At 38.7% G+C, this 12,400-nt stretch overlaps 1 protein-coding gene across 2 annotated transcripts in view; it reads left to right on the top strand.

Annotated features, from left to right (window-relative positions):
• The first annotated feature begins 1,862 nt into the window (after positions 1–1,862).
• LOC149205703 (uncharacterized) overlaps positions 1,863–12,400 on the top strand; it is a 392,500-nt gene continuing 381,962 nt past the window's right edge. For both annotated transcript variants that reach the window (XM_089395141.1, XM_089395142.1), the window contains exon 1: positions 1,863–1,950. In XM_089395141.1, coding sequence (XP_089251267.1) covers positions 1,870–1,950 — 81 coding nt within the window. In that variant the 5' untranslated portion in view covers positions 1,863–1,869. The remainder of the gene's footprint in view (positions 1,951–12,400) is intronic.

A 12,400-nucleotide genomic window follows, 5' to 3' on the forward strand; every position in this document is an offset into this window, starting at 1 on the left:
ACCACCTCATATTCTTCATGAGGTCATATCATGTCATCATGTAGAAGAGTTCAAGGCACATTGTATTCATGCCTTCATGTATCATACAGAAGGAAGAGTTCCTTTTTGTTTCATCATTTTATGAGATAGAACATTTTAACCATTCTATCTGCAACCATATGATGACATGACTTTATCTATCTATTATCAAATATATACATACCTCTTCCTTCATGTGGTCATCTAGACTTTCTAGCAACTTCCTTTCCTTGCTTGAAGATGAAAATACTTCAACCAACTTGACATGCTGCATATCTTTGTCATCATAGGAACCATAGTTGCCAACCACCTCATATTCTTCATGAGGTCATATCATGTCATCATGTAGAAGAGTTCAAGGCACATTGTATTCATGCCTTCATGTATCATACAGAAGGAAGAGTTCCTTTTTCTTTCATCATGCTTATGAGATAGAACATTTTAACCATTCTATCTGCAACCATATGATGACATGACTTTATCTATCTATTACCAAATATATACATACCTCTTCCTTCATGTGGTCATCTAGACTTTCTAGTAGCTTCCTTTCCTTGCTTGAGGATGAAAAATACTTCAACCAACTTGACATGCTGCATATCTTTGTCATCATACCATCATCCTTTTAAATTGTGGATCCACACAAGGTGGAATGTAGACCACATATGTGACACTTGTTTCTTCTAAGTAGAGGTGAACCTTTTAACAAAGATTCCAATGGAGGATCTTCATGATCCTCATTTTGCAAATGCTTCTTTCCTAATAATGAGGTGTGACAAAGTGTTTTCTTCCTATTTTCCTAGATGACTTTCTCCAACCATATAAATTGCTTACTTCGGTTGTCTTTCTATGTTACCAATGGAGATGTTATGAGCTACTTCCTCTCTATCATGTACTATGACTGCTTCAACCATATAAACTTCTACTTTGGCTGTTGAATGAGATTTTCTTCCCTTTGATTTATCAAGGGATTCATTGTAACTTTTTTTAGTTTCTCTCCATCCCCCCCCAACTTTTTTTTGTGATCCAGAGGAACCCAGCAGCCCGCCTGACACGTAACTACTGGTAAATCTCTGGGGGTCTACGGCCTGTCCTCTCCATAAACCAGGTCGCAAACGGGAAGATTTGAACTTGGTCGCTCTTGTTTCGACGATTTCACATATCTCGGATTACCAATTGAGCTGTCCCCCCAGGACTTCTCTCCATCCCTTTATTCATAAGGGATTTTCTTCTTTCTCTTCACTTTAATCCCTTATTCCACAAGGGATCTAATAAAGCATCATAATTTTTCTTGGGAGTTAGGGGACTTTCCCCCTAAGCATCCCTCTTTCCCAATTGGGGACATTGTAGTGGTTATGCTCTTGTGGTTTGCTTTCGTAGTTAGATCCAAAATTAACTTAGAATAGAATAATCACACATGCTAATTGCAATCTAGTTTAGTCTTTCATTTCACTTGATCATTTAATTGATAAGTTTTGTTTCTTATGCTTAAGTTTTTGTTTCTTAAATTTCTTCCATGTGGCCTTAGTACCTACCCCTCCTAGGATAGGTGGCAATTATCGCCACCCTTGAGAATCTTGCAAACTACACTTGTCATTTCAGTGTGATTTCTTAGCATTGTGTAACTTGTTTGAATGCAATTTGCAGTAAGTTATTTTCTAATTAGGTGGCACATTCTCTTCTCAAATTTCATTTTCAACTTGAGCTGATTTAATCAATTTTTTTTATTGTTGTAAGCCTCACTGGTTTGGAAATTCCGGCTTCTAATTAGTCTAGACACTTTGTTCTTGAATTTTCAGTTTTAGCTTTTATGATTTTATCGTCATCTACTTGGTTCTCCAGCACGCAGAAATGAATGATGAAAGTGTGCAGCTGAAGACACTACAAACTATATTGATTATATTCCAATCACGGCTACAACCAGAAGATGAGGTGTGTTAATTTATAGGATTATATCTACACTTTCAGGTGGTGAAAATTTAAATTAGTTACAATTGCTGCAAGATAAATAGATGGTTTATAACAGGTATTTCTTTCCTTGTTTATGATCTGATGGCCTGAGAAACCATTGCTTAATTCACTTAGTTTTACCATTTATTTAGGCAACAGTATTTTGGGTTACACTTCTGTTCATGATTTTCAATCTATAAAACAGAATAGACCTTACTATAAACAACCTGCTGTGGCAGCAAAGACATTGCCAAAGGTCGAAATGACAGTGAGTTATTAATGACATTGAATCAATTAGTTCACTAAAATCAAGAAAAATACACGTTCTCAATTCAAAACAGCCAATTGGACTGAAAATTACACTATGTCCGAAAGTGCAATGTGGCATGGTTATGTTTCAACTTTCAAGGCATTTCTGATTTAAATGACAAAAGGAATAATAAAGAAACTGGATAAAAGCGATACATTTATATCTCAAACTACTAGACATTTGGAAATAGTGAGACTAATTCATGCACATCCAGCACTATAAATTTCCCCCAGAACTGGTTGAAGATTGCTCCCTGTTAAATAATGCAATATTGTTGGACCTAGCTGTGCCATTCTTTTAAGGGGTTTAATATATGCTTTAAGTTGCATGGAAGGGGATGTCTTTTATATATTAGAAGAATACTCTATTCTCAATTTGTTGGTGATGCAGCCCTATCTGATACCTTTCATGCGTTTAACGGGTCTTGGCTAGGGAATCTAGAAGTTGGTTTGACCCATTGCTTGTATTATGTTACATATAACAACACCAAATTACAAAATTTTAGATTACAAAGGCCAAAACCTTCCAGTTCATGTTACATAATAAAGCCATAACCTGACTTTATTATATTACATATAATGACACCACCAAATTACAAAAATTGAGATACAAAGGTCAGAGCCTTTCAGTTCATGTTACATAATATGACCATAACCTTGACTTTTGAAAAGTTGTAACATGGAGATGATAAATGAGAATCAAATTGGTGTGAAGGGAATGGTTTGGATCTTATCAAATACATCTGTGAGTTATCCCACATAACAGTGAAAATTTGTCTTTTGCAGAGTTTTCCTTGTTTTACTTCTAACTGATCCATTTTATCACTAGTTATGTCATTTGCACCCGTTTTCCTGCACATCACACAAATCTTAACATCTTGGTTCTTTTTTGGTCTTGTCTACATCCAAGTTTATGCTTTTCATAGGTCTCCTATGTTAGATACCTAATACTAGGGATTATGGTGTCTTGTAAATATTATTATTTAGAATTAGGAAAAATCATAGGTGAATAGAAACAATCATTGTTTGTGTGGGAAGATGAAACCAAAGGTCATCTCTATATGTATTTATACGTGGCTCTCTTTAATAAAATTTAATACATGTGTAGTTATTCAAGGTCTGTCTTGTCATTAGTATTAGAGCCTTGGTTTTTTTTTGTTTTTGGTAACTCCATAATCTATGGAGGTTATCCCTCCTCTTGTTCCAAGTACTTTTACCAAGTTGGCCTTCAGTGGTTGGAGGTCACAAAAACTGGCTAGTGCATCGGTCTGTGTTTGTAAACCCTTGGGAGTAGAGGCCAACAAGATCAAGTTGTCAACTAATAGGAGTAGGGAGATCAACACCTGATGTAGAAGACAACGAATACCTTCCCACATATAGCCTCACAAAGGAAGGATTCTAGCTCTACAATATAGATCCCTAAGAGGGTCGGGGAGAGGGGGGCACCCTTGTTTTACCTAGATGGTACTCTGAATGAAGTTAGAAAGGTGGTGTGCCATCCTAAGGAATCCCAAAACTGAATAGTCTCATGATAGCTGTCAGTAGGGTCTCAGTTATGCTTATGTCCTGGAGTCTCTGGAATAATGCCTCCCTTTGTACTGTGTCAAACGCTCTCTGAATGTTTACAAAACAATTGTAAACATTTGAAGAGCGATGATGGGCCTCCTCAATAATGACTCTGAGTGTGAAGAGGTGATCAATCATCTAGTAGTTGGGGTGAAAACCTACTTGTCCTCTAACCTTGAGTTGACGGCTCTCTAGTTCCTTAGAAAGCCACTGGTGTAAGACTGTGGCTTAAAGATTGGAGAATGTATTACCCACCATGATAGTTTGATAGTTGTTTTGATTAGAACTACCCCCTGATTTGTGAATTGGATGAATAATGTGTCTAGCCCAGGATGGGGTGTTGAATTTTGTAGCTATGGTCGATCTTCATAATTATATTTTAGCCCTTGTAATGTATAAAGAATTTGAAAGACATGTTTGATTATTTAGCCCTTGAAAGAATTTATATAAGACATGTTCTTCATGTCAGATTTAAAAGAGAAATTTTCAAAATTTGAAATTTGAATTTTTTGGCTCCAAGTTAGTCAAGTCGGCCCATTGAAGAGACACACCCATTCTGGAAAGGCAAACCACTATATAAAGGCATTCAACCTCCTCCACAAAGGCACCATTTTCGACCATCACCCAAGAAAGACAAGTTTTGGGCATCCAAGCGAAGGACAAGAGGAAGAAGAAGGACGAAAAGAAGGATGAAGATCTCTCTCTAGCTCGCATTTCTCTCTCTCCTCCGATTTTGCACGTGTGACTTTTTCTAGGCAGGTTTAAATTCTAGGTAGTTTTCTAGGGAGGCTGAAATTTTGGGCAAGCCAAAATTCTGGGCAAATCTAAGAAGGCCGAAATCTTGAAGAGAAAAAGTTTGACTTGGTTTGACTTGACTTGAGGGTTAGAGACCAGGTTTGACCATAGCTTGTTGATCTTGTTGATGTCATAGTTGACTAGCCGCATTAGATGTATCTCTTGTTGAACTGAAGAATTTCTCTAAGGAAAAGGTTGCTGGGTTTTTCCCCCAAGTGGGTTTTCCCCAGGGTAAATCTTGTGTTCTCCTTTTGTGCATTGTGATCTCTACTGTCTTTATGGTTTATGGTTGAATTTCTGAAGTGTAATTGCTTAATGATAAACTGAAATTGTTAAAAGAAGATCTATATCATTCGAAGTAATTACCAATAGTTCATAAATATTGTGCTTGTATCTATTGCACTTGAAAAATCAACATGGTTTTAGAGCTTTGGTGATGAAAAGGATGTTGAGATCACCCTTGAAGAAGCTTTGGTAAGAGATCACTCTTGAAACCCTAGATCTACAATCAATTTGCTTGTCTATGACTATGGGTTCCCACATGAAAGTAGAAAAAAAATAAGAAGGAGATACAAATTTCAGGGCTTGGAACATAAGGACTGATCTTCTCCTTGCAAAAAAAGGTCTCTTGGGTATTGTAAAAGGAAAGGTTATCAAACCAGAAAAAGATGAAGAGAAATAAAAGTTTGAGACAGGCGATATCACAACCATGACCATCATTGTGGACTCTATCAAGGATCACTTGTTTCCTTGTGTTTCAAGTCTTCAATCTTCAAAGCAGATGTATGATGCCCTAACCAATTTGTTCACTATCAACAATATTGGTCAAGCCATGAGTTTGAAGAATGAACTTCATGATGTTAGAATGACAAGGAATGATACTATAGCCTCATACTTTATGAGGATATCTCAACTAAGAGATCAACTACAAGCAATTGATGAAGTTGTTTCTGATAAGGAATTAGTAACTACAACACTCAATGGTTTACTTGAATCATGGGATGCTTTTGCAATAGGAATATGTGCTAGAAAAGATGCTCCGAAATTTGATGAACTATGGACCAATTGTACTCAAGAAGAATCAAGGCTCATATCAAGAGGAAAGATTCAAAGATTTGATGAAGGCGATTCTCAAGCATATGCAACAAATTTCAAGAAAGGTGGAGGAAGAAAGAAGTTTGGTTTTCAAGGAAGAAATGGAGGAAGAAGAAATGAAGGAAGAAGACTGGAAGAAAGAAGATCTGCCCCTCAAGGAAGGAGAGACATGTCAAAGGTTCAATGCTATCAATGTCACAAATTTGGTCACTTTAGACACGATTGTCCTGAAAGATCAAATGATAGAAAGAGAAAAGGAAACAACATTCCTCTGCAACATATTTTGAAGAACTCCCAAAGAGACCAAAGAACAAAATTTCAGATAATAAAGAATTCTTCTATTTTTATGCTCTTACTGGTTATGTTGCAGATAGTGGAGACTCGTGGCTAGTAGATTGTGGTGCCTTAAGGCACATGACGGGAGAATGAGACAACCTCACAAGTCTGATGGAAAGAAGATTAGCACAAAAGGTGGAACTTGGAGACAACAATAGTTATGCAATCAAAGGCATTGGGAAGACATCCATTGAGCTAGAATTAGGTGATAGTTTCATCTCAACAATATATTATATGTGCCAGGTTTGAAGAAGATTTTGGTTTCTATTTCATGCTTGGAAGATAAAGGGGATAGAGTAGCATTTGTTGATGGAAAAGTTATTGTTTGGCCCAAAGGATCTAGTATTGATTCTACTAGAATAATTGGAGTTCGTGAAGGAAGGTAGACTTTTGAAACAACCTACTCAAGCATTTGTACACAATGATATTAATCCATGTGAGCTTTGGCATAAAAGATATGCTCACCTTCACTATAAAGCTTTTCCATCCTTAAAGAAAATGGTTTCAAGTGTTCCAGATTTGCAGGAAGAGCATGAAGGAGTATGTAAAGGGTGTGCGCTTGGAAAGAATGTCAAGAAACCTTTTCCAAGCAGTGAAAGTAGATCCAAGAAGTTTTGGACTTAATCCACTTTGATGTATGTAGTCCTATGCTAGTGAAGTCTTTAGGAGGCTCATTGTATTATGTAACATTCATTGATGATTTCTCCCGCAAGACGTGGATCTACTTCATGAAGATGAAAGATGAAGTCTTTGACAAGTTCCAAAAATTCAAAGCTAAAGTTGAAAACTTGAAGGGAAAGAAGATCAAAATCTTGAGATCTGGTAATGGAGGAGAATATACCTCCAAGGAGCTCATTGCCTTTTGCAAAGAAGCTGGGATTAAGAGGGAGCTAATAGTCCCTTATAATCCACAACAAAATGGAGTTGCTGAAAGAAAGAATAGAACCATTGAAGAATCTATCAAGGCAATGATGCATGATCAAGACCTACCTATGTTTCTGTGGAGTGAAGCATCAATGAAAACTGTCTACATTCAAAATAAAAGTCCTCATCAAATCTTGGAAGACAAGACTCTTGAAGAAGCATTCACCGGAAAAAAACCTCAGGTTGGTCATTTAAGAATATTTGGTTGTCCTATTTATATTCATGTACCTAAAGATAAGAGAAGGAAGTTAGAGCCTTCAGGAAAGAAAGGAATATTCATTGGTTATAGTGAATCATCAAAAGCATATAAAATATATATTCTAGGACAAAAACAAGTTGAAGTTAGCAGGGATGTGACTTTTGATGAGAATGTGGCTTATTGGAAGTCTAAAGAAGTGGACTCTGATGAGGACGAAAAACATGAAGCTCCCAAGGAAGAAGGATTTGGTCCACTGAATCTTTTTGAACATCCTCTTGATCATCAAGAAGAGCCAAAAGGGCCAAGAGAACCACTGGCCTTGATTGCTGTTCCTGAAATGAAGAAAAGGCTAGCTTGGTTGAGATCCACTTTGTAGGAAGCCGAAGGACATTCAGCACCACGTGGCACTTTCAGGGAAAGCAAGATGGCAAAGAGGTTTTTTGGTTATGCAATGTTGATGACTCATCTTATTGATGTTGAACCTTCCCCCTATGAAAAAGTCACTAAACAACAAGTTTGGAAGGATGCAATGTTGAAAGAATACCAATTGTTTATGAAGAATGATGTATGGGAAATTGTGCCTAGACCTCAAGGAAAATCAGTGGTGTCTTCCAAATGGGTATACAAGATCAAGCATGCATTGCAACATTCACAAATACAAGGCGAGATTTGTGGCTAGAGGTTTCTCCCAAAAAGAGGGAGAAGACTATGACAAGACTTTGGCTCTGGTTACTAGGTACACTACCATTGGATCCATTATTTCTATTGCTTCTTCTATGGGTTGGAGCATAATATTCAAAACCGACTGGTTCAAACTGTAAACCGGTCAAACCCACCGGTTCATTATGCGGAGGTACTTGACCAGTAGAAAAATCGGATTTTATGCATGTGGGCTAGGGGTTTTGGCATTAACCGACCATGAATCGACCGATTCCGTCATAAAACGACCGGTTCATTACCAGCTCGGTTGCGGACCCCACGTGAGTTGTTTTTTGGCTTTTCTGAGCGGTTTTGAGGGAAACTAGGGGATATTTCCCTCCAAAAACAACACCCAAGCCTTTAAAATGATGCCTCCCCTCTCATTTGCCTCACACATCTCAAGATTCTCAACCCTAGCAACGCTGGCAATCAATGGTAATGTTATATTTTTAAATTAAAAGTGACACTTCCTTTATCTTTCATTTTCATTCTTTTACTTAAATTTTTAACATTACCATGAAATGACTTAGGAAGTTTGAGAGTGGTTTTGACCTCATTGGATTTCATATGGAGAAACTAGATTTTAGATATCACTCAAAATCCAACAAACCTAATGATTTCAGGATTTCAAGATTAGGGGCTTGCAACATTTCCAATTGATTCTATCGTGCATGAGGGTATACATTTGATCAAGAGCATGAAGCCCTTTAAGCACCTTGATGTTGGTGGCATTGATTGTTGAACTTCATTGATGTTGGTGGTATTGCTTGTTGAACTCTTCTACCATGGCCTTAACAATAATGTACCCTTCACTCAAAGAAAAATAATTGGTTAGGCATGCTAAGCTTTTTCTACCATATTATATGGTTGAGGAGATGAACCCTTCACATAAACCAAAATCATTGGTTAGGCATGTTAAAAGTTTTCAATTTCTACCATATTATAAGGTTGAGCAATCCATGTCTGAGGACTTTGAGCTAGATGATGTTTATGTTGCTCTTGTTGATGATGCCATTTCTTGTAGTGTGAGTCAATGATGAGTTTCATGAGTAATCATGTTGATCAATGATTTGTAGTTTTGATGTCTAGTTTTGCTGCTATTACTACTATTACTGAGGTTACAGAGGAGTCTGAGGAGTCCTTAGACTCTAAGCCAGATGATGTTTATGTAGCTCATGTTGATGATCCCATGTCTAGTAGTGGTGATGAGTTTGATCATGATGAGGAGTGATCATGTTGATCACTGATATATAAAGTTGTTGTAGGCCTTTGGCCCCATAGCTTGTAGCATTGTTTTTGGGTTCTAGAGGCCATTTAGAGCCTCATTTATTATGTATTTTGTTGCCGATATGTATTGCACTCGGTACCATTTTGATATATTCACCTTTACATGGTATATAGATAAGCAAACTTTGTATACTTTGTCTTTATTTGTTTGGAATCTATTGAGAAATTTAGGGCATCAAGGTTAAGTGATTTCTCTTCTATTAGTAATTGCTTGTGAATGATTTTTACTTCTAGATTAGGATCATCTTTTAATTATGTTATTATAATGTTATTCTTCATCAAAAACTATTCATGAACTGTAAAGAGACAAGAGACACAAAATATAGGCTATCAGCCAGGGCCAAAACCTCTCACTCTTGAGAGGAAAACCCGAACAAACTCTTCTTCTTATAGAGATTCCAATTGACGAATACCAAGACCAAGACCCTTGACCTATTTGCCTCTCCAAGACCAAGTCACAAAGTTCCCTTGATGAGTTCCTTCTTCCTTGTGTCAATGATAGACACACTTCACAATTCTTCCTCCTTCTCGGTTATATCTCTGAGTTTCGGTTCCTAGGGACAAACCTGCAACTTTCGGTCCTAGATCAGAAACCCTAGCTCATGAAGATGGACCAACTTATACCCTTGTTTTCCTTTGGTCTAGAAGGAGACTTCTTCTCCTTGAACTCGGCTAGGAGATCACCTTGACTTTCTCCTTGATTTGACCTCAAATATGACTGTGATACTTCAACTCCTTTCTGCAGTTTGGACAACAAAGGTTCCTCGCACGTGTGGATAATTTCAGCCCTTAAAACAGACCCAAAACAAAGCTAGGGACTTCGCTCTTCCTTCCCTTCCTTTCGCTGATTATAAAGCTTCCTTTTGATGACCTTCACACCCCTTACAAACTTCAGACTTGCACCAAAATTCCTTGCTCTGAAATGAGGCCGAGTGGCCTATTTATAGTTGTTTGCCATGCTAATTAGCCGACATGACATGTAGGAGAGCTGACATGTCCTTTGGTGAAGATATTATTATCCTTCTTGAAGCCGACTTGAGGAGGAGACTTTGCTTGGTCTTGGAGTGCCTTCCTATACATTTAATGACTCATACAAAAGTGTAACATGCCCAAGAAGGGTCCTTCATACATGACATTGACTCTCTTTGACTTTATGACCAATCCTAAAGGCTCACAATGGGAGCCATTACTAAAAATAAAATTCCTTGCTCATGAAACCCATGAGACAAGCATTACAAAGATAATTTTATTTTTTTGTCTTTACATCAATTACATAAAGTCACATTTACACATGTCATTATGAAGACCGAACCTAGTTACATTTATTGTTTTAAATCTTAAAAATTAAGGAGTAGTCTACCTAGGCTGTAGAATGGCCCTTTTCCCGGCACCGCCGGAAAATTGTCCGGCTCCGCTACCGGTAAACTCTCCATCCTCCACCACCATCTCCTAGCTCCGCCACCCTCTTCTCCGCCACCCTCCCCTGACAGCCCTGACATTCCTGACAAAAAAATCTGAATGTCGCCTAACATCCCTGACCGATCAGCGACGAGCTGGAATTCATGCGGGGAGTATTATGGCCGGTTCGAAATGTCACCCGGCGATTCTGTTATCTCACATTTCTCGGTCCATTCTGGTCGAGTGTTCGAACCTCAAACAAGGAGATTTAGGCTTCGAATTTGTGGTGGTCTGTTCGAGATTCAGATTTGCTCGGCAGAGGTTTTGGCTCTTCCACATACCAATTAGCTGTTTTGAGCGTAAGCGAGAATGGCGGGGCAGGCAAGTACGCATTTTCGGCTCTCTTGGCCGTTGTGATGATAATGGTGGGAGCGGGAGTAGCATGAACCTCCCGCTCCCACCATTATCATCACAACGGCCAAGAGAGCCGAAAATGCGTACTTGCTGCCCCCCCATTCTCGCTTACGCTCAAAACAGCTAATTGGTATGTGGAAGAGCCAAAACCCTCTGCCGAGCAAATCTGAATCTCAGAACAGACCACCACAAATTCGAAGCCTAAATCTCCTTGTTTGAGGTTCGAACACTCGACCAGAATGGACCGAGAAATGTGAGATAACAGAATCGCGCGCGGGTGACCATTTCGAACCGGCCATAATACTCCCCGCATGAATTCCAGCTCGTCGCTGATCGGTCAGGGATGTCAGCGGCATTCAGATTTTTTTGTTAGGGAATGTCAGGGCTGTCAGGGAGGGTGGCGGAGCTAGGAGATGGTGGTGGAGGATGGAGAGTTTACCGAAGCCGGAGCCGACAATTTTCCGGCCGTGCCGGAAAACGGGCCATTCTACAGCCTAGGTAGACTACTCCATAGTTTTTTTATTTAAAATAAATTATTCATGTATTTTTTAAAGACCGGTTCATCGAGATTTGACTAGTCCAGTTTTTCCGTTCCGGTCATCGGTTTCGTGTTGAAAAGTGTAGCAAAGAAGGTCTCCTTCTTTACTTGTGCCTTAGTCAAGAGAGACCACGAGGTGTCTTCCTTTTGTCAAGAAGGAGTGCGTGGAGTTGAACGAGTTAGTAGATTCATGCATGGAGTTGGAGGGTCAATTAACTGGATCTCCAAGTGGCAGTTCAAATTTGGGATAAGATGAGTTGATAGCTTTAGTTTAGATTGAGGCAAGGACGAGTTATAAACTTATGATTTGAGAGAGTTCAGTTCGAACTCAGTTAACCAAGTCAATCACAACGACAGTTCTAATTTCGTAATATTCTAATTATAATTTCTCCAAGTGTGAGTTTAAATTTAGAGAAGGACGAGTGCCTAATTGAGGCATGGACGAGTTAGTGAGTGAGTTCGACTCAGTTAACATTTAACTCAACTCCGTGTTCTAAATTTAAACTTGCCAGATATAGCTTGATCGAAATTGATAAAAGGAGGATGAAGGCACATCTTTGATTCATTATTGTCTTGCATGAGTTTGTGTGTGAGTAGAGTTCCTTGTTGTGAGTGCGCATTAGAGGAGCTGGTGTGCAGTATTGTAGAGAGCCTCCTTGTTGCAGTTTTGCGCTAGGAAAAAGAGTCTAGTCCTGACTCCTAAGTAATAGGGAGCCTCCTGTGCTAGGAAATAGGCAGCCTGTGGATAAGGAAATTGGGCCTATCTTAGTGCAAGGAAGCAGGTGAGCAGAGGATGATAGTTTGCGGGGTGTGTCCAGCTAGTATGGGGAGGACAAGTGTGTTCTCTGAGTCACTATTTTCCTTGTAAGAAA

This window comes from Pinus tabuliformis, chromosome 1_2 (genome assembly GCF_031772625.1).
Source record: "Pinus tabuliformis cultivar Carrire ecotype Pingquan chromosome 1_2, CPIR1, whole genome shotgun sequence".
NCBI lineage: Eukaryota > Viridiplantae > Streptophyta > Pinopsida > Pinales > Pinaceae > Pinus > Pinus tabuliformis.